General features: G+C 38.7%; 4 protein-coding genes across 4 annotated transcripts; all 4 read right to left on the reverse strand.

Moving 5' to 3' along the window:
* Positions 1-1,460: 1,460 nt before the first annotated feature.
* On the reverse strand, positions 1,461-2,402 carry LOC115829423 (olfactory receptor 52N4-like). Its single transcript, XM_030793526.1, has one exon. The coding sequence runs from the start codon at positions 2,400-2,402 to the stop codon at positions 1,461-1,463; it is 942 nt and encodes a 313-aa protein (XP_030649386.1).
* A 5,445-nt stretch (positions 2,403-7,847) lies between these two features.
* On the reverse strand, positions 7,848-8,789 carry LOC115829406 (olfactory receptor 5AC1-like). The gene has a single exon (XM_030793506.1). It carries the CDS (start codon positions 8,787-8,789, stop codon positions 7,848-7,850), a length of 942 nt encoding a protein of 313 aa, XP_030649366.1.
* Positions 8,790-15,232: 6,443 nt separating this feature from the next.
* Positions 15,233-16,174, reverse strand: LOC115829427 (olfactory receptor 8U1-like). Its single transcript, XM_030793533.1, has one exon. It carries the CDS (start codon positions 16,172-16,174, stop codon positions 15,233-15,235), a length of 942 nt encoding a protein of 313 aa, XP_030649393.1.
* Positions 16,175-21,124: 4,950 nt separating this feature from the next.
* Positions 21,125-22,066, reverse strand: LOC115829425 (olfactory receptor 56A4-like). Its single transcript, XM_030793531.1, has one exon. It carries the CDS (start codon positions 22,064-22,066, stop codon positions 21,125-21,127), a length of 942 nt encoding a protein of 313 aa, XP_030649391.1.
* Between the last annotated feature and the right edge of the window lie 1,960 nt (positions 22,067-24,026).

Below are 24,026 nucleotides of genomic sequence, written 5' to 3' on the forward strand. Positions count from 1 at the left end.
TGTGTTTCTCATGCAGATCGTAAGCTCATAATTGCTACCACGGCACCTTGTAACACCCAGGACAGCAGCTAAGTCAGCTCAGCTGATCACTGTTGATTTTAATTATATTAATTCGATTTTTATAATATAATATTAGTTTTTCCAATACTTCAGTGTGAATCAATCCTGCATTCTTCTACTATAAATCTACAAACCAAACCCAGGTCAACATTGTCATCTACTATTCTAATCTAAACTGCATTGCGACAATAAAATGTTCCACTCAGACAGATGGTTCTGCACATAATGATAACAGCATATGGGATCTGATGGTAGAAAACAATGGATGCTCCTCCTAGTGGAAGACATCAGGAGTGCACGGAGCAGAACTGGGGGGTATTCCAGAAAGCAGGTTTAGTGAAAACTCTGAGTTAGCTCCGAGCAAGTAGTGCTCCTAATAGAAGAGCCCTATTGCTTCCTTCTCCTAGCCATAGGGCTCTTCTGTTAGAGGGTTTACTACTTACTACTTACTGTGAGTTAACTAACTCACAGTAAACCCGCTTTCTGGAATACCCCCCAGATATACAACGCCCCTACTAGTGCTTTTGTGTGTGTGTGTGTGTGTTTATTTGATATAGATGACAACACACAGAGCCCATGGCACTAACTGAGATTGTGCTCTTGTCAGACTGGAGCAGTAAAAAGACAAATCTATCATGTTTTCTTACTGTTATAGGTTCTCAAGGGTTTTATTAAAAAACAGCCTAGTGATTCTCAGACAGTGCTCTTCCTTTTTTTAATCACTTCTGAACAATACATAGCAGCAGTGTTCTTATAATAAAATGTGAAGACAGGGAAACCATCCTAGAATTTGTCACGGGCTAAAGGACATTCTGGATGCATGTGCAAGTTCCTCAGTTTATTAGAATGAAACAGGCTTAACAAAGGAACTTCTTGGAACATACAAGTTCAAGATTCAGACTTTGAGTATACACAAGACATTGACAATTCAGTTAACCAAAAACAGGTTCAACTAATGATATAATTAGCAAGGGGAAGCACAGGAAACAAGGGGAGGCATAGGAACCCTGGTAGTAACACAAAAATGAGCAGCAGAGAGCAAGAGAGAGAACAAGGGTTTGACAGATTTAAATCTCTGTCAAAAACAGAAATTAAACTAATAGAATACATACCCCCTGGTAACCTAAAAAAGACTGCAATTCACAATGATGCAAATGAATAAAAAATCATATTACTCTTTTGTTTGAATGTCAGTCATCTGACTCTCTGTCATCATACACATTTTAACCACTGCCTTCAACTACCTGGAAATCTGACAGAGTAAAATAATGGAAATCCCACAGGAAAAGAGAGGTAGAGAGACATTCAAACTGACTGTGCATTGTGTAATTGTGTAAAAAAAAAAGGGAATGCAATACAATGCAAATTCATTTGACTGAGTTACATACTTAAATGTATCGTCACTTGTTTTGACTAAATATGTTCAGAATTTTATGTTTTATTTCTTTTGTTTGTAGGCCATAAATAATAGGGTTCAAACCAGTTGGAATAACATGAAACATGATGCCAGCCATCTTCCTGTGGAATGTGTAGTCAGGGAAACGGTGCAATACAATAGCAATACAGGCGCAGGTTAGGACGATAATGTACACAAGTAAATGAGTACTGCATGTTGTCACAGCTTTACTGTTCAAAGCACTGTTCTTGCTGCGCAAACACACCTCAGCTATTCTTACATACGTGAGAGCGATGCTGCCTATTGAGGAGGCCCACAGCACCGCAGTAAAAGCTAAGCCATATATCTGGTTAATTAACAGATCCTCACAAGACAGCTTAAACAGAGATGGGTTATCACAACTGGGACTTTCAATGGCTGATCTACAGTGGGAGAGTCGAACGGTAAGGCCCAACAGAATTCCCACCAAAACAAATGCCACTCCCCAGGCAAATACAGTCAGTTTAATAATCATTTTGTTGGTCATAATAGTGGGATATCTTAAAGGGTTACATATGGCCACATATCTGTCATAGGCCATGATCATCAGCACAGTGTGAGAGGTTGTCCCAAACACATGGGTTCCATACGCTTGAATTACACATTCGGAGAAGGTGATGTATCTCTCGGATGCTGGCTTGACAACATCATAAAGCAAACGAGGTATCATGACTGAGGCACCCAGTGCATCGTTTACTGGTAGATTACACAGTAGAATATACATAGGCTCATGAAGGGTTTTCCCCATAGTGATGAGGACAAGCAGTCCAATATTAGACACCATGATGAAGACATAGGCTAGGAGAAAAAGGATAAAGCCTGGATAGAAAGTTTGCTCCGTAACTATCAATCCCTCAATAAATAAGATGTTATGGTGAAACATTGCCATCTCTGTTTTGTTTTCCATCTGGTTCCAGAAGAACAAAATCTGTAGAGGAGGAAAGAATATAGTAAGTCCTGTTCATAAAATATCTGAAGGAAAATTCTTGGGAACAGGTCTGACAAAAAGTTCAAGATCAAATGTTTTTAGATGCCACAAATGAAATACTTATAAATGTGTATTAAAGATCTAAGAAACTCATCCACAAAACCCAGCTATATCAAATTATGTTGCACCACATGGAAGTGTAAAAGGTTTGGTGTATCACTTACGCTTAATAATAATAATACATGAATAAATTAAGTTCTTAACAATATGGCACTAAGTAAAATGTAAGCTACACTCCCACCTCTCACTAAAACAGGACTTTATATGAGACTGTTGAACTGTCACCATCCTGTCAGAACATTCCTCATGGGCACATGCTCACTTCGAAGCTATTTTTGTCCATATGGACCTTTCTGGTGTGATTGGTATGACAAAACAATGATGCCACACAACAAAGGTTAATGGATGAAGTCAGATCAGGCAATACCTGCAATCTTAAAATCTTTTACATTTGATAATCTAGCTGACTGATAATTCTAGAGTGAAAAAAAACACAGATGCAAGGTTATGAACACATGAGAGCGCACATTTGATAATCAAACTGACTGATGATTTAGCCTGACTTCGATGTTTCACATGTTGTACACACAAACACACGTTGGAACATCTATCTATCTATCTATCTATCTATCTATCTATCTATCTATCTATCTATCTATCTATCTATCTATCTATCTATCTAATGTCCTAAAGAGGAAACAAAAACAAATGCTACAATTAGGGTTCTGATTTCATCTTAGAAGACATTCCTGTTTACACGATTCATAGTATTCCAGTTAAAGAGTATATCACTGCTTGTATGTGGAGTGACTTCTTCACATTTGACATATATGACATGTACCTTAGAGAAAATGTTACTTGTTAGTTTTACTTATTATTATTACAAGTTACTTACTTATTTGGGTCTGCCCTTTTCTCTTGGATTTGCCCACCGTTGAATGACCCCAACACCAATTTGGGAAGGTGAGGACTACGGCATGCATCTGAAATCTGACACCACTTGTTTTTGCCTGCCAGTGAAACAATTTACAGTTTGGTATTTGGCAGACGCTTTTAGCCAAAGTGACTTACAATAAGTGCAACAAAGTGCAGGTTCCTGAGGAATCGAACCCAGGAAGTGAAAGAGTTTGGTAATGCTAAAAGTTGAATAGGGAGCGACTAGATGAATGTGAAAAGATGGACGTAAACGCTCAATACACAGTAAATAAAATAAAGTAAGCTTTACTGAGGGGCTACGGGAAAATGCAGAGGCTTGATCTCAAGATGTCCACAGAGAGGTAAGAAATTCAAGACTGGGCAATGAAATACAACAAAAGCAGCACGTAAATACGCAGAGTGAACAAAAACACAGATGCGAGGTTATTAACACATGAGAGCGCAAATGAATTAAACACAGGAGAGGAACATAAAATCAAAACAAAGTACTAAACACAAAATTCTTTTTTGTCCCATGGCGACCAGCAAAGGGGAACAACAGCCAGTGTACAAGCAAAAACCTGTCGCTGAACGTGACGGTGCAGAGCCCTGATCCAGTTGACCCTCCAAAAATGCAGCCAATTGTCTCGTTTCACTGTGCCACCAAGGCACCTGACTGATAAAGTTTTAAACTAAGAGGTGTAGTCTGAAAATGATCCATAAAGGTTCCTTGCAGTTCTTGCATACATCCTGCTGCGGTTACTCATCAAATTTTTTCCAGCCTGTGTAACACACATGGATATGGCTCCACTTCTTCCCACCCCAGGGGCGGATTTAGGCATGGGCGATATGGGCACCCGCACAAAAAATTCGGAATGAATTTGAGTAATTAGTTTTCTGTCGCTCATTTGCATGTCTCGTCAATGATACCATGTCACCGTGTGGGTCAATTAACATTGTTGGAGTTGGCACCCTGATTCTAGTTTGTGAGCTAGGTAGGTTACTGCCTGGTAAAGTCTCCCACTCAGAAGTACGAGATGGGGAGGGGGGTGGGGTTCGGTTGACCTCAGGTCTCGCCTCTGGGAGCCCGAGGTAGGGAGAGCGGGGGAGTCCCTAACTTTGTGCAGTGCAGGCAGCCTGCGGGTTACGAACGAGATCCGTTCCCTAAGTCTGTCTTTAAGTCAAATTTGTAGCTAAGTCAGAACAGGTACATACACAGTATGAACAGCAATGTGATCCGACATATATTTCTAAGTTTTGGGGGGTGGTGCCTTTCTTTAGCTGATCCATATAAACTCTGGACAAGAGTAAGCAGAAACACATTCCCGCTCATAAATTGGGGAGCTCATAGCCAGCCCAATCCACATTATTTTTGGATTAATGTTCGACTCCTGGTTATGATGTCACTCCTTACCTCCAGCAAATCTTATGTCTAGTTCGCAAGGTACGTAACTTGATAATGTTTATTAAGAAGGGGGCGAAGCGTACACTGGCTGTGCAATGTACAAGATTTACTGGACTATTAAAACATCCTTTCCTGAGTTACAGATGGCTCTCCAAAAAAATCTTTTTCATGCTGAATATTTAAATTTAACCTATAAATGGATAGTTCCGGTCTTGGGTGCTAAACGGTCAATAGAGTCTTCCAGTGATGTTAAAATACATGATTATATAAGTAGCTATGATGCGACACACACCTGTTCACCTTAATTGTGTATCTGTAATATGACCCCCCCTACTTTCGAGAAAACCTGAAAATACAGTGTAGCCAACCAGGACAATAATGAGAGCTTTAATGTTACTTTTACTCACAAAATACAGACAACACAACTATCAGCCAATGAAGATACCAAAACGTATTACTAGCTACCTCAGAAACTACTAGTAGATAACCATTGAAGCTAAGTGACAACATCTCGATTAAGGTAGCTAGCTACACTAAACAAAGTAATTTATCGTTAGATGGCTAAGCTTAAGTCTTTACCTGTGTTCCTACTTTGCACCAGGCTATTGCATTGAAAATAAAGTAATGAGAGCACTATGTTGTTTGTCCTTGTATTTTTATGTAGTAAATTGGGGGGTTCGTAATTTTAGAGAGCAACTCAAAGTAATGAGTAGTGCAATTACTTTTCAAAAGGAATAACAAGTAAAGTAATCCCATTACAATTTAAAGAAGTAATTGGTAACTTACAACTATTTTTTTTTTGAGTAAGTACCCCAACACTTAATTTTTCATTACTCTAGCCTCAGACAGTCCAGCTCTCTTCACTCAACCATCCATGTCTGAAATGCATAGTTACAGATAAAGACACCATCATAGCTGAGAACTCTCTGGTATGCTCTGAGAACCATCATACCAGAAAGAGAATGTGTCTAAGCCTGTTCCCTGAGCCTGTTTCACCTGAGTCTCTGGCTGCCTTCTAGGCTTCTCTGTCTTACTTGGCCTCTCACTGTGGGGTCATAGCTGCCACTGCCACTTCTGAGGGTACCAACACTTGCTTATGATCTTAGAGTTCACCTCTTTGAGTAGATCGCTTCCAGGGGGCATGGGAAGAATGGTGTTCTCCTGTGCAGACATGGAGCACCAGTTTCTGTGTTTGTCATGCAGATTGTAAGCTCATAATTGCTACCACGGCACCTTGTAACACCCAGGACAGCAGCTAAGTCAGCTCAGCTGATCACTGTTGATTTTAATTATATTAATTCGATTTTTATAATATAATATTAGTTTTTCCAATACTTCAGTGTGAATCAATCCTGCATTCTTCTACTATAAATCTACAGACCAAACCCAGGTCAGCACTGTCATCTACTATTCTAATCTAAACTGCATTGCGACAATAAAATGTTCCACTCAGACAAATGGTTCTGCACATAACAATAACAGTATATAGGATCTGATGGTAGAAAACAATGGATGCTCCTCCTAGTGGAAGATATCAGGAGTGCACAGAGCAAAACAAAGCCATAGGGCTCTTCTGTTAGGAGGTTTACAGCTTACTCTGAGTTCACTAAACCCGGTTTCTGGAATACCCCCCAGATATACAACGCCCCACTAGTGCTTTTGTGTGTGTGTGTGTGTGTGTGTGTGTGTGCATTTGATATAGATGACAACACAGAGCCCATGGCACTAACTGAGAGTGTGCTCTTGTCAGACTAGAGCAGTAAAAAGACAAATCTATCATGTTTTCTTACTGTTATGGGTTCTCAAGGTTTTTTTTTTTAAAAAACAGCTAGTGATTCTCAGATAGTGCTCTTCCTTTTTTAATTACACTTGAACAATACATAGCAGTAACGTTCTTAAAATAAAATGTGAAGACAGGGAAACCATCCTAGAATTTGTCACGGGCTAAAGGAGATTTTGAATGCATGTGCAGGTTCCTCAGTTTATTAGAATGAAACAGGCTTAACAAAGGAACTTACAGGTCCAAGATTCAGACTTCGAGTAAACACAGCACAATCAAAGAAGAGAAAACTGGGGGTATTTACACAGAACATCCGGACCTGTACCAGCAGGTTCAGAGATGGCTTTCCCCCCCAAGCATTCAGGCTACTGAACTGTTGACAGTAACACCTGGACACACTCCATACACACATATTACACACTCCCCAATGCTTGGACCCTTAAGACCGATTACTGTTTACACTGCTGACATCAGGCACTTATTTCAACTTATTGCACTGTACACCTGCACCACTTCTCTCACTGTTTACACTATGACTGTTTACACTCTTGCCACCTGGCACTTTAAAATTGTTACACTCTCATCAGGCACTTTAACTTGCTGTAATATTGCCTGTATATTTTACTGTATTTTTATCTTTCTATATATTGTACATGTACATTTTTTGTATTATCTTATTTGTTCTATCATTTTATTATATTGTCTATTCTACTTTTTTTTTTTTTATTATGCAAAGTTGAGTTGGCTCCAAGTCCAGAAATTTCATTACTGATATTGATATCTGCATTGTTATCTGCTACATGGCAATAAACTTGAAACTTGAACAGAACAAGACTAGACTAACCAAAAACAGGTTTGACTGATGATATAATTAACAAGGGGAGGCATAGGAACCCTGGTAGTAACACAAAAACGAGCAACAGAGAGGGAGAGAGAGATAACCAGGGCTTGACAGATTTAAATCTCTGTCAAAAACAGAAATTAAACTAATAGAATACATATCCCTGGTAACCTAAAAAGGATTGCATTTCACATTGATGCAAATGAATAAAAAAATCATATTACTCTTTTGTTTGAATGTCAGTCATCTGACTCTCTGTCATCATACACATTCTACCCACTGCCTTCAACTACCTGGAAGTCTGACAGAGTAAAATAATGGAAATTCCACGGGATAAGAGAGGTACAGGGACATTTAAATTGATAGTAAAAAAAAAATGCAATGCAATGCTAATTCATTTGAGTTACATACTTGCATGAATCGTCACTTGTTTTTACTAAACATGTTCAGCATTTTATGTTTTATTTCTTTTGTTTGTAGGCCATAAATGATGGGGTTCAAACCAGTTGGAATAACATGAAACATGATGCTAGCCATCTTCCTGTGGAATGTGTAGTCAGGGAAACGGTGCAAAACAAGAGCAATACAGGCGCAGGTTAGGAGGATAATGTACACAAGTAAATGAGTACTGCATGTTGTCACAGCTTTACTGTTCAAAGCACTGTTCTTGCTGCGCAAACACACCTCAGCTATTCTTACATACGTGAGAGCGATGCTGCCTATTGAGAAAGCCAAGAGCAACGCACTAAAAGTTAGGCCACATATCTGGTTAATTAACAGATCCTCACAAGACAGCTTAAACAGAGATGGGTTATCACAACTGGGATTTTCGATGGCTGATCTACAGTGGGAGAGTCGAACGGTAAGGCCCAACAGAATTCCCACCAAAACAAATGCCACTCCCCAGGCAAATGCAGTCAGTTTAATCACCATTTTGTTGGTCATAATAGTGGGATATCTTAAAGGGTTACATATGGCCACATATCTGTCATAGGCCATGATCATCAGCACAGTGTGAGAGGTTGTCCCAAACACATGGGTTCCATATGCTTGAATTACACATTCGGAGAAGGTGATGTATCTCTCGGATGCTGGCTTGACAACATCATAAAGCAAACGAGGTATCATGACTGAGGCACCCAGTGCATCGTTTACTGGTAGATTACACAGTAGAATATACATAGGCTCATGAAGGGCCTTCTCCATGGTGATGAGGACAAGCAGTCCAATATTAGACACCATGATGAAGAGATAGACCAGGAGAAAAAGGATGAAGGCCGGATAGAGGGTTTGTTCCGTAACCATCAGTCCCTCAATAAATAGGATGTTATGATGAAACATTGTCATCTCTGTTTTGTTTTCCATCTGGTTCCACAAGAACAAAACCTGTAGAGGAGGAAAGAATATAGTAAGTCCTGTTCATAAAATATCTGAAGGAAAATTTTTGGGAACAGGTCTGACAAAAAGTTCAAGATCAAATCCTTTTAGATGCCACAAATGAAATACTTATAGTGTGAGTGTATTAAGGTTCTAAGAAACTCATCCACAAAACCCAGCTATGTCAAATTATACTGCACCACACGAAAGTGTAAAAGGTTTGGTGTATCACTTACGCTTAATAATAATAATAATAATAATAATAATAATAATAATAATAATAATAATAATAATAATACATGAATAAACTAAGTTTTTAACACTTTGGCTCCATGTAAAATGCAAGTTACACTCCCACCTGTCTCTAAAACAGGACTTTATATGAGACTGTTGAACTGTCACCATCCTGTCAGAACATTCCTCATGGGCACATGCACACTTCGAAGCTATTTTTGTCCGTATGGACCTTTCTGGTGTAATTGGTATGGCAAAACAATGATTCCACACAACAAAGTTTAGAAGATGAAGTCAGATCAGACAATACCTGCAATCTTAAAATCTTTTACATTTGATAATCTAGCTGACTGATAATTCAAGAGTGAACAAAAGCACAGATGCAAGGTTATGAACACATGAGAGCGCAAATGAATTAAACACAGGAGAGGAGCATGAAAGAAAAAACAAAATACTAAACACAAAAATCTGTTTTGTCCCATGCCGACCAGCAAAGGGAATAACAGCCAGTGTACATGCATGTCACTGAACGTGATGGTGCAGAGCCCTGATCCAGTTGACCCTCCAAAAATGCAGCCAATTGTCTTGTTTCACTATGCCACCAAGGCACCTAACTGATAAAGTTTTAAACTAAGAGGTGTAGTCTGAAAATGATCCATAAAGGTTCCGTGCCGTTCTTGCATACATCCTGCTCAACAAATTCTTTCCAGCCCGTGTAATGCACATTGACATGGCTTCTCTTCTTCCCACTTCATATTCTTCTTCACTGATTTCTTAATTTTCAGTGATGGGAGTAATGAGTACCAAAGTAACATGTTACTGTAATTATATTACTTTTCTTCATAGCAATGTAAAGTAGAGTATTACAGTTCAAATGTCAGTAATCACATTACAGTTACTGGATTTTTAAAATGTCTTTTCTTAATTTGCACGCGCCTTTTCAAAAGAATGTTTTTTGTGCTGAATATTTAAATTTTACTTATAAAACAGATAGTTCTGGTCCTGGTGTGCTAACTGGTTAATAGAGTGTTCCAGCAATGTCAAAATACATCGTTATAGAAGCAGCTATAACTAGGGATGGGTATCGTTCAAAAAATTCGATACCGGTACTGGTACCGATACTTTGACTTCAGTACCGGTTCCTGAACTATACTTTTTTTGATACCAATTTTATGAAATCCATTTCAACTAAAAGAAAATTACATTACATATCATGGTACAAATCTTTAGTTTTATTTTACAAGTACTTCGTATTTTTACACATTCAAAGCTGCTTCATATCATATAAATCTGTTTACCACAGTGTGGTGTCTGTTTCTCTTTAGTTTTATGTTTCAGCCCCTTGGCATTCTTCCACTCACAGCAGTTTTACAGCATAAAAAATAAACCTATTTACCACAACTTGAAGTTGTCTGTTAACATAATATCAATAAATAAAAATGTATAAAAATCGAACTGAGAACCTTCAGAGTACCAGACGACTGCTGTACCTCCTGAACCACTGCTGCCCCAACAGGAAATATTAGTAAAGTACAAAGCGCTCTACGTCAAGCCCTTTTTGGACAGCTGACCAATCACAAGTGAAGTAGTGAGATCTGTCGTTTCTCATAATAACCACCAAAAATGGATAGGGTAGTGGTGGAGAAGTTAATTGTGCCAGTCTCTGAGCACAGTGAACTGTGTGACATGACAGTTCAACTGTATCACAACATTCATCATAAAGAGGTGGTTTGGAGTCAAATTGGATAGTTCCTAGGAGTTTCTGGTAAGTGTTTCTGTTTAACTTGTCATCTCCCGCCTGGACTACTGCAACGTTCTACTGGCTGGTTTGCCGGCCTGCGCCATCAGGCCGCTCCAGCTCGTGCAGAACGCCGCTGCACGCCTGGTATTCAACCTCCCTAAGCACTCTCATGTCACTCCACTGCTTACTGCACTCCACTGGCTTCCGGTAGCAGCCCGCATCCAGTTCAAGACACTGGTGCTGGCCTACCAGGCCACAAGAGGCTCTGCCCCATCATACCTTCAGTCTCTTATAACGCCTTACACCCCAACTAGGACCCTCTGCTCCACGTCCTCCGAACAACTGACGGTCCCCTCACTCCGGGAACCCGGCAGCCGCTCCTCCCGACCACGCCTCTTCTCTGCCATTGCCCCGAGGTGGTGGAACGACCTCCCCCATGCAGTCAAGACTGCGGAGTCTCTTACCATCTTCCGCAGGAAACTGAAAACCCACCTCTTTAGAACACACCTGTTCCCCCAATGCCTAACCTCCCTTCCATAGAGAAAAAAAAAAAAACCAAAAAAAAAAAACCTTTGTCTTGTATTTCTGTTTGTAAAAGTATTCCAGGGGCGCAATGCGAAATGGCAATTTGACGCTCAGTCTTATTATGATCTCTGTTGAAGGTATTAGAAATCCGACTGATGCACCAATTGTAAGTCGCTTTGGTAAAAAGCGTCTGCCAAATAACTAAATTGTAAATTGTTTACTGCTTGTCATTAGCAAAACTAGCCTGTTAGCTGTTGTTGTTATGGCAACAAAAGACACTCACAATTGCTTTTTGGAACAAATGCTGCCAGCGTTTTTTTTTTTTTTTTCTACCTGAAAAACTGCATCTGGCAAGCATTTTTCATCCAAAGAGAAAAAAAGACACTATGTTGTGGGTGAAATTCTCAGCCTGGGCCAAATGAGACTGAGTCTAACATTGAGTCAGATGCAGTGTAAGTTTATTGCATAGTTCAAAAGGCATACAACAAACTGAGTCAGGTCCCGGGGAGTGACTGGCGCCTTCTCACAAAGCACCGGTTTTTATACACGTTATCTCAAAAAAAAAGATACACATTATGTTGTCTCTTTGTAGGTGGGGCGCCTCTGCCAGCCCATCTTCACAGACCCCTCTCATCGCTGGTTTATGTTACTTTATTATTGTTTAGTTCCTTTACGTTTACCATACGTCATCACCAATATTTACTGCCCTGCTAAGTGGTGGAGTAAGATATATCACAAACCTGGAATATTTCACCTTCTCCATATATTATGACTGACCACAACACTCTGGCAGAGGTGCCATTCTTTCCCCATATATTATGACTGACCACAACACTCTGGCAGAGGCGCCGACTTTATCTCACATGCTGTCCCCTAAAGGGCCACACAGGTCTCTTCTTTCTGAACAAAGAGAACTTGATGTTTCTTACCATACAAAGGATTGTATAGTTATAGTTGTTAATATAAACGATTACATTGATTGACCCCTGTAATAATGAATACATTATTGTTACATTGTTTATCATGGTTACTACAGTGGTTATCTTAAAGGAGAGTAATATTTCTCCAACAATGTGTGAACATGCCGTAGACATTTTTACACCTATTATGCGACGCACGCTGTTGATTGGCTTTGCACGCGAGGCCACTCAAAATACAGTGACACATACACAGGGGAGCCCTGTCTCTGGGTGTAACGTAGCGTTTTTCCTGCATGCCTCTGCAACGCGTTTGTGTAACGTTACGTTACCCGGCAAATCACCAGCATCGTTAGATCTTGGTATAATTATGCTGTATGCTTATTGGCTCACTGATGCTGATGAGATTTACTCCTTAGATATCGAAATTTGGTACTGAATGACCCAGGCATTTTTCGATACTTGATAGTATCTAAGCAGTTCGGTCGGTACCACGGCACCTTGTAGTAGCCACGACAGCAGCTAAGACAGCTCAAGTGGATCAGTATTTAGTTTTTACAATGTCCTATATCCATTTGCCATTCAGTCTTTGTTAAAGTTGGGCAGTAATGTGTACATTTCCTCATAGAAATATAGGCAATATGGTCGTTTCAAGACTGCTGCAAGAATATCTTCAATTACTGATCACTGTTGATTGTAATAATATTTTATTAGATTTTTAGAATATAATATTAGTTTTTCCAATACTTCAGTGTGGATCAATTCTGCTTTCTTCTACTACAAATCTACAAACCAAACTCAGGTAACGCTGACATCTACTAATCCAATCTAAATTGCATTGCAATAATAAAATGCTCCACTCAGACAAATGGTACTGCACATAATAATAACAGTATATAGGATCTGATGGTAGAAAACAATGGATGCTCCTCCTGGCAGAAGATATCAGGAGTGCACAGAGCAGAACTGGGGGGTATTCCAGAAAGCAGGTTTCGTGAAAACTCAGAAGAAGTAGTAAACCTCCTAATAGAAGAGCCCTATGGCTTCATTCTTCTAGCAAAACAAAGCCATAGGGCTGTTCTATTAGGAGGTTTACTACTTACCAGAGATGGCAAAAGTAAAAGTAGAAGTACTCTTGTTAAAAAAAAAGTGCTCTAAGTAGAGTTAAACTGACAACCGTTTTTGAAAAAGTGTGAGTGACTATTTTACTCTTACTTAAAGATATTTCAACACTACCTGGAATCATTTTTTTTTCTTTTATCAAAAGTACTTCAATTTTTGCTTTTGCCATCTCTGCTACTTACTTACTCTGAGTTAACTAACTCAGAGTTTTCACTAAACCTGCTTTCTGGAATGTCCCCCAGATATGCAGCACCCCTATCAGTGCTTGTGTGTGTGTGTTTATTTGATATAGATCACCACAACAAGCCTATGACACTAGCTCAGTGTGTGCTCTTGTCAGACTAAAAGGAGAAATGTATCATGTTTTCTTACTGTTATGGTTTCTCTGCAAATTCTAAAATATCACTGCATGATGAATGATTGGAACAACAATTCAGCATCCATCGCAGAGCCAAGTATCGCATAAAGTGACTCACACACATAAATAAAAGCTACAACTTCATACATACAAAATCAAAGTACACATGGAAACAATATCTAGATTTTACTTTTACAAGTTGGTCAAGGTTCTTTAAACAACAGCTAGTGATTCTCAGATAGTGCTCTTCCTTTTTTTAATCACTCTAAATGATACATAGTAGCAATGTTCTTAAAATAAAATGTGAAGACAGGGAAACCATCCTAGAATTTGTCACAGGCTAAAGGAGATTTTGAATGCATGTGCAGGTTCCTCAGTTTATTAGAATGAAACAGGCTTAACAAAGGAACTCACAGGCCCAAGATTCAGACTTCGAGGAAATACAGCACGTTGACAATTTGAAATCTACACAATCGCAGAAGATAAAACTGGGAGTATTTATACAGAACATCTGGACCCGTACCAGCAGGTTCAGAGATGGCATGGGTTCACATGGGTTCCATATGCTTGAATTACACATTCGGAGAAGGTGATGTATCTCTCTGATGCTGGCTTGACAACATCATAAAGCATTCAGGCTACTGAACTGTTGACAGTAACACCTGGACACACTCCATAATCACATATTACACACTCCCCAATGCTTGGACCCTTAAGACCGATTACTTTTTACATTTCTGACATCAGGCACTTATTTCAACTTATTGTACTGTACACCTGCACCACTTCTCTCACTGTTTACACTATGACTGTTTACACTCTTGTCACCTGTCACTTTAAAATTGTTACACTCTCATCAGGCACTTTAACTTGCTGTAATATTGCCTGTATATTTTACTATATTATCTTTCTATATATTGTACATGTACATTTTTTGTATTATCTTATTTGTTCTATCATTTTATTATATTGTCTATTCTACTTTTTTTTTTTTTTTATTATCCAAAGTTGAGTTGGCTCCAAGTCCAGGAATTTCATTACTGATATTGATATCTGCATTGTTATCTGCTACATGGCAATAAACTTGAAACTTGAACAGAACAAGACTAGGCTAACCAAAAACAGGTTTGACTAATGATATAATTAACAAGGGGAGGCATAGGAACCCTGGTAGTAACACAAAAACGAGCAACAGAGAGGGAGAGAGAGATAACCAGGGCTTGACAGATTTAAATCTCTGTCAAAAACAGAAATTAAACTAATAGAATCCACACACCCTGGTAACCTAGAAAAGACTGCAATTCATATTGATGCAATTGAATATAAAAATCATATTACTCTTTTGTTTGAATGTCAGTCATCTGACTCTCTGTCATCATACACATTCTACCCACTGCCTTCAACTACCTGGAAGTCTGACAGAGTAAAATAATGGAAATTCCACAGGATAAGAGAGGTAGAGGGACATTTAAATTGATAGTAGAAAAATGCAATGCAATGCTAATTCATTTGAGTTACATACTTACATGTATCGTCACTTGTTTTTACTAAACATGTTCAGCATTTTATGTTTTATTTCTTTTGTTTGTAGGCCATAAATAATAGGGTTCAAACTAGTCGGAACAACATGAAACATGATGCTAGCCATCTTCCTGTGGAATGTGTAGTCAGGGAAACGGTGCAAAACAAGAGCAATACAGGCGCAGGTTAGGATGATAATGTACACAAGTAGATGAGTACTGCATGTTGTCACAGCTTTACTGTTCAAAGCACTGTTCTTGCTGCGCAAACACACCTCAGCTATTCTTATGTACGTGAGAGCGATGCTGCCTATTGAGGAAGCCCACAGCACTGCAGTAAAAGTTAGGCCACATATCTGGTTAATTAACAGATCCTCACAAGACAGCTTAAACAGAGATGGGTTATCACAACTGGGATTTTCGATGGCTGATCTACAGTGGGAGAGGCGAACGGTAAGGCCCAACAGAATTCCCACCAAAACAAATGCCACTCCCCAGGCAAATACAGTCAGTTTAATCACCATTTTGTTGGTCATGATAGTGGGATATCTTAAAGGGTTGCAAATGGCCATGTATCTGTCATAGGCCATGATCATCAGCACAGTGTGCGAGGTTGTCCCAAACACATGGGTTCCATATGCTTGAATTACACATTCGGAGAAGGTGATGTATCTCTCTGATGCTGGCTTGACAACATCATAAAGCAAACGAGGTATCATGATTGAGGCACCCAGTGCATCGTTTACTGGTAGATTACACAGTAGAATATACATAGGCTCATGAAGGGTTTTCCCCATAGTGATGAGGACAAGCAGTCCAATATTAGACACCATGATGAAGAGATAGACCAGGAGAAAAAGGATGAAGGCTGGATAGAAGGTTTGTTCCGTAACTATCAGTCCCTCAATAAATAAGATGTTATGGTGAAACATTGCCATGTCTGTTTTGTTTTCCATCTGGTTCCACAAGAACAAAACCTGTAGAGGAGGAAAGAACATAGTAAGTCCTGTCCATAAAATATCTGAAGGAAAATTCTTGAGAACAGGTCTGACAAAGTTTAAGATCAAATGCTTTTAGATGCCACAAATGAAATACTTATAGTGTGACAGTGTATCAAGGTTCTAAGAAACTCATCCACAAAACCCAGCTATGTCAAATTATACTGCAACACATGAAGGTGTAAAAGGTTTGGTGTATCACTTACGCTTAATAATAATAATAATACATGAATAAGTTTTTAACAATTTGGCACCATGTAAAATGCAAGTTACACTCCCACCTCTCACTAAAACAGGACTTTATATGAGACTGTTGAACTGTCACCATCCTATCAGAACATTCCTCATGGGCACATGCACACTTCGAAGCTATTTTTGTCCGTATGGACCTTTCTGGCGTAATTGGTATGGCAAAACAATGATTCCACACAACAAGTTTAGAAGATGAAGTCAGATCAGGCAATACCTGCAATCTTAAAATCCTTTACATTTGATAATCTGGCTGACTGATGATTCAAGAGTGAACAAAACACAGATGCAAGGTTATGGGCACATGAGAGCACAAATGAATTAAACGCAGGAGAGGAACATAAAAGAAAAAACAAAATGCTAAACACAATAATCTGTTTTGCCCCATGGCAACCAGCAAAGGGAATAACAGCCAGTGTACAAGCAAAAATCTGTCGCTGAACGTGATGGTGCGGAGCCCTGATCCAGTTGACCCTCCAAAAATGCAGCCAATTGTCTCGTTTCACTGTGCCACCAAGGCACCTGACTGATAAAGTTTTAAACTGAGACTACAGAGGTGTAGTCTGAAAATGATCCATAAAGGTTCTGTGCAGTACTTGCATACATCCTGCTCAACAAATTTTTTCCAGCCCGTGTGATGCACATGGACATGGCTTCACTTCTTCCCACTTCATATTCCTCTTCATTGATTTCTTAATTTTCAGTGATGGGAGTAATGAGTACCAAAGTAACATGTTACTGTAATTATATTACTTTTCTCCGTAACAATGTAAAGTAGAGTATTACAGTTCAAATTTCAGTAATCACATTACAGTTACTGGATTTTTAAAATGTCTTTTCCTGATTTGCACGCGCCTTTTCACAAGAATGTTTTTTGTGCTGAATATTTAAATTTTACTTATAAAACAGATAGTTCTGGTCCTGGTGTGCTAACTGGTTAATAGAGTGTTCCAGCAATGTCAAAATACATCGTTATAGAAGCAGCTATAACTAGGGATGGGTATCGTTCAAAAAATTCGATACCGGTACTGGTACCGATACTTTGACTTCAGTACCCGTTCCTGAACTATACTTTTTTCGATACCAATTTTATGAAATCCATTTCAACTAAAAGAAAATTACATTACATATCATGGTACAAATCTTTAGTTTTATTTTACAGGTACTTCATATGTTTACACATTCAAAGCTGCTTCATATCATAAAAAATATAAATCTGTTTACCACAGTGTGGTGTCTGTTTCTCTTTAGTTTTATGTTTCAGCCCCTTGGCATTCTTCCACTCACAGCAGTTTTACAGCATAAAAAATAAACCTATTTACCACAACTTGACGTTGTCTGTTAACATAATATCATAAAAATGTATAAAAATCGAACTGAGAAACTTCCAGAGTACCAGACGACTGCTGTACCTCCTGAACCACTGCTGCCCCAACAGGAAATATTAGTAAAGTACAAAGCGCTCTACGTCAAGCCCTTTTTGGACAGCTGACCAATCACAAGTGAAGTAGTGAGACCTGTCGTTTCTCATAATAACCACCAAAAATGGATAGGGTAGTGGTGGAGAAGTTAATTATGCCAGTCTCTGAGACAGGGAACTGTGTGACATGACAGTTCAACTGTATTAGAACATTCATCATAAAGAGGTGGTCATGAAAGGTGGTAAAGAGGTGGTTTGGAGTCAAATTGGATAGTTCCTAGGAGTTTCTGGTGAGTGTTTGTGTTTACTGCTTGTCATTAGCAAAACTAGCCTGTTAGCTGCTGTTGTTATGGCAACAAAAGACACTCACAATTGCTTTTTGGAACAAATGCTGCCAGCGTTTTTTTTTCTACCTGAAAAACTGCTGTGGCAAGCATTTTTCATCCAAAGAGGAAAAAAGACACTATGTGTGATCATGCCATAGACATTTTTACACCTACTATGCGACGCATGCTGTTGATTGGCTTTGCACGCGAGGCCACTCAAAATACAGTGTCACATACACAGGGGAGCCCTGTCTCTGGGTGTAACGTAGCGTTTTTCCTGCATGCCTCTACAACGCGTTTATGTAACATTACGTTACCCGGCAAATCACCAGCATCGTTAGATCTTGGTACAATTATGCTGTATGCTTATTGGCTCACTGATGCTGATGAGATTTACCCCTTAGATATCGAAATTTGGTACTGAATGACCCAGGTATTTTTCGATACCTGATAGTATCTAAGCAGTTCGGTCGGTACCACGACACCCTGTAGTAGCCACGACAGCAGTTAAGACAGCTCAAGTGGATCAGTTTTTAGTTTTTACAATGTCCAATATCCATTTGCCATTCAGTCTTTGTTAAAGTTGGGCAGTAATGTGTACATTTCCTCATAGAAGTATAGGCAATATGGTCGTTTCAAGACTGTTGCAAGAATATCTTCAATTACTGATCACTGTTTATTTTAATAATATTTTATTAGATTTTTAGAATATAATATTAGTTTTTCCAATACTTCAGTGTGGATCAATCCTGCATTCTTCTACTACAAATCTACAAACCAAACCCAGGTAAACACCGACATCTACTAATCCAATCTAAATTGCATTGCAACAATAAAATGCTCCACTCAGACAAATGGTACTGCACATAATAATTACAGTATACAGGCTAGGATCTGATGGTAGAAAACAATGGATGCTCCTCCTAGCAGAAGATATCAGGAGTGCACAGAGCAGAACTGGGGGGTATTCCAGAAAGCAGGTTTCGTGAAAACTCAGAAGAAGTAGTAAACCTCCTAATAGAAGAGCCCTATGGCTTCATTCTCCTTGCAAAACAAAGCCATAGGGCTGTTCTATTAGGAGGTTTACTACTTACCAGAGATGGCAAAAGTAAAAGTAGAAGTACTCTTGCTAAAATAAAAAGTGCTTTAAGTAGAGTTAAACTGAGAACCATTTTTGAAAAGTGTGAGTGACTACTTTGCTCTTACTTGAAGATTTTTCAGGAGGGATATTTCAACACTTCCTGGAGTAATTTTTTTTTATCAAAAGTACTTCAATTTTTGCTTTTGCCATCTCTGCTACTTACTTACTAAACCTGCTTTCTGGAATGTCCCCCAGATATGCAGCACCCCTATCAGTGCTTGTGTGTGTGTGTGTGTGTTTATTTGATATAGATCACCACAACGAGCCTATGACACCAGCTCAGTGTGTGCTCTTGTCAGACTAAAAAGAGAAATGTATCATGTTTTCTTACTGTTATGGTTTCTCTGCAAATTCTAAAATATCACTGCATGATGAATGATTAGAACAACAATTCAGCATCCATAGCAGAGCAGAGTATCGCGTAAAGTGACTCACACACATAAATAAAAGCTACAACTTCATACATACAAAATCAAAGTACACATGGAAACAATATCTAGATTTCACTTTTACGAGTTGGTCAAGGTTCTTTAAACAACAGCTAGTGATTCTCAGATAGTGCTCTTCCTTTTTTTAATCACTCTAAATGATACATAGCAGCAATGTTCTTAAAATAAAATGTGAAGACAGGGAAACCATCCTAGAATTTGTCACGGGCTAAAGGAGATTGTGGATGCATGAGCAGGTTCCTCAGTTTATTAGAATGAAACAGGCTTAACAAAGGAACTTACAGGTCCAAGATTCAGACTTCGAGTAAACACAGCACATTGACAATTTGAAATCCACACAATCAAAGAAGAGAAAACTGGGGGTATTTATACAGAACATCCGGACCTGTGCCAGCAGGTTCAGAGATGGCTTTCCCCCCCAAGCATTCAGGCTACTGAACTGTTGACAGTAACACATGCACACACTCCATACACACATATTACACACTCCCCAATGCTTGGACCCTTAAGACCGATTACTGTTTACACTGCTGACATCAGGCACTTATTTCAACTTATTGCACTGTACACCTGCACCACTTCTCTCACTGTTTACACTATGACTGTTTACACTCTTGCCACCTGGCACTTTAAAATTGTTACACTCTCATCAGGCACTTTAACTTGCTGTAATATTGCCTGTAAATTTTACTATTTTTTTTATCTTTCTATATATTGTACATGTGCATTTTTATATTATCTTATTTATTCTATTATTTTATTATATTGTCTATTCTACTTTTTTTTTTATTATGCAAAGTTGAGTTGGCTCCAAGTCCAGGAATTTCATTACTGATAATAATGTCTGCATTGTTATTTGGTACATGGCAATAAACTTGAAACTTGAACAGAACAAGACTAGACTAACCAAAAACAGGTTTGACTAATGATATAATTAACAAGGGGAGGCATAGGAACCCTGGTAGTAACACAAAAACGAGCAGCAGAGAGGGAAAGAGAGAACAAGGGTTTGACAGATTTAAATCTCTGTCAAAAACAGAAATTAAACCAATAGAATACATACCCCCTGGTAACCTAAAAAAGACTGCAATTCATAATGATGCAAATGAATAAAAAAATCATATCACTCTTTTGTTTGAATGTCAGTCATCTGACTCTCTGTCATCATACACATTCTACCCACTGCCTTCAACTACCTGGAAGTCTGACAGAGTAAAATAATGGAAATTCCACAGGATAAGAGAGGTAGAGGGACATTTAAATTGATAGTAGAAAAATGCAATGCAATGCTAATTCATTTGAGTTACATACTTACATGTATCGTCACTTGTTTTTACTAAACATGTTCAGAATTTTATGTTTTATTTCTTTTGTTTGTAGGCCATAGATAACAGGGTTCAAACTAGTTGGAACAACATAAAATATGATGGTAGCCATCGTCCTGTGGAATGTGTAGTCAGGGAAACGGTGCGAAATAAGAGCAATACAGGCGCAGGTTAGGAGGATAATGTACACAAGTAAATGAGTACTACATGTTGTCACAGCTTTACTGTTCAAAGCACTGTTCTTGCTGCGCAAACACACCTCAGCTATTCTTATGTATGTGAGAGCGATGCTGCCTATTGAGGAAGCCAACAGCAACACACTAAAAGTTAGGCCATATATCTGGTTAATTAACAGATCCTCACAAGACAGCTTAAACAGAGATGGGTTATCACAACAGAGATTTTCGATGGCTGATCTACAGTGGGAGAGTCGAACGGTAAGGCCCAACAGAATTCCCACCAAAACAAATGCCACTCCCCAGGCAAATACAGTCAGTTTAATCACCATTTTGTTGGTCATAATAGTGGGATATCTTAAAGGGTTACATATGGCCACATATCTGTCATAGGCCATGATCATCAGCACAGTGTGGGAGGCTGTCGCAAACACGTGGGTTCCATATGCTTGAATTACACATTCAGAGAAGGTGATGTATCTCTCTGATGCTGGCTTGACAACATCATAAAGCAAACGAGGTATCATGACTGAGGCACCCAGTGCATCGTTTACTGGTAGATTACACAGCAGAATATACATAGGCTCATGAAGGGCCTTCTCCATAGTGATGAGGACAAGCAGTCCAATATTAGACGCCATGATGAAGAGATAGACCAGGAGAAAAAGGATGAAGGCCGGATAGAAGGTTTGCTCCGTAACTATCAGTCCCTCAATAAATAAGATGTTATGATGAAACATTGTCATCTCTGTTTTGTTTTCCATCTGGTTCCACAAGAACAAAACCTGTAGAGGAGGAAAGAATATAGTAAGTCCTGTTCATAAAATATCTGAAGGAAAATTCTTGGGAACAGGTCTGACAAAAAGTTCAAGATCAAATGCTTTTTTGTATTAAAGATCTAAGAAACTCATCCACAAAACCCAGCTATGTCAAATTATACTGCAACACATGAAAGTGTAAAAGGTTTGGTGTATCACTTACCCTTAATAATAATAATAACAATAATAATAATAATAATAATAATACATGAATAAAATAAGTTTTTAACAATTTGGCACTAAGTAAAATGTAAGCTACACTCCCACCTCTCACTAAAACGGGACTTTATATGAGACTGTTGAACTGTCACCATCCTGTCAGAATATTCCTCATGGGCGTATGCACACTTCGAAGTTATTTTTGTCCGTATGGACCTTTCTGGTGTGATTGTTATGACAAAACAATGATGCCACACAACAAAGGTTAATAGATGAAGTCAGATCAGGCAATACCTGCAATCTTAAAATCTTTTACATTTGATAATCAAACTGACTGATGATTCAGCCTGACTTCGTTTCACATGTTGTACACACAAACACACTTTGGAACATCTATCTATCTATCTATCTATCTATCTATCTATCTATCTATCTATCTATCTATCTAATGTCCTAGGGAGGAAACAAAAACAAATGCTACAATTAGGGTTCTGATTTCATCTTAACACATCCCTGTTTACATGATTCATAGTATTCCAGTTAAAGAGTATATCACTGCCTGTATGTGGAGTGATTTCTCTACATTTGACATGCATGATATGTACCTTTGAGAAAATATAACTTATTACTTGCACTTATTATTATTACAAGTTACTTATTTATTTGGATCTGCCCTTTTATTTGGATCTGCATTTCCCCACCATTAAATGACCCCAACACCAATTTGGGAAGGTGAGGACTACGGCATGCATCTGAAATCTGACACCACTTGTTTTTGCCTGCCAGTGAAACAAGGTGCAGGTTCCTCAGAAATTGAACCCAGGAAGTGAAAGAGTTTAGTAATGCTGAAAGTTTAATAGGGAGCGACTAGATGAACATGAAACATGAACATGAAAAGATGGACATAAACGCTCAATACACAGTAAATAAAATAACAAAGTAAGCTTTACTGAGGGGCTACGGGAAAATGGAGAGGCTTGATCTCAAGATGTCCACAGAGAGGTAAGAAATTCAAGACTGGGCAATGAAATACAACAAAAGCAGCACGTAAATACGCAGAGTGAACAAAAACACAGATGCGAGGTTATTAACACATGAGAGCGCAAATGAATTAAACACAGGTGAGGAACATAACAGAAAAAACAAAGTACTAAACACAAAAATCTGTTTTGTCCCATGGCGACCAGCAAAGGGGAACAACAGCCAGTGTACATGCATGTCACTGAACGTGACGGTGCAGAGCCCTGATCCAGTTGACCCTCCAAAAATGCAGCCAATTGTCTTGTTTCACTGTGCCACCTGTGGTATCTTAGGAGAGATGACCGACGCAGACAGTCTTTTATGATATTTATTTTTCTCTTCTGAACGGGAGTACAAATGCAAAAGTGGCACTTCGACATCCAATTACTATCTCACTCAAAACTTTCTTCTTTTTCTCTTTTAGGTTTCACAACGAACATCAATACAGGACAGCGCCACCCGGTGATTACACCAGGTAAGGTGTTTTACATATACATATTCACGATATTATATCTCCCCCCTCTTTAGGCTAAATGATTTCCTAACACAACTTTGCAGTTTCAAATAATAACAAAACAAGAATAATCCTCAATTCTAACAATCTCATTCATTAACAAGTGTACCCATTACCATCTATAAAGGTGTACCGCTTTTTATATATATATATATATATTTGTACACATATCAAAGGCGTCCACTTTGCCAAACACCAATGACAAAACAAAAG

The sequence above is a fragment of the Chanos chanos genome, chromosome 16 (assembly GCF_902362185.1).
Source record: "Chanos chanos chromosome 16, fChaCha1.1, whole genome shotgun sequence".
Classification (NCBI taxonomy): domain Eukaryota; kingdom Metazoa; phylum Chordata; class Actinopteri; order Gonorynchiformes; family Chanidae; genus Chanos; species Chanos chanos.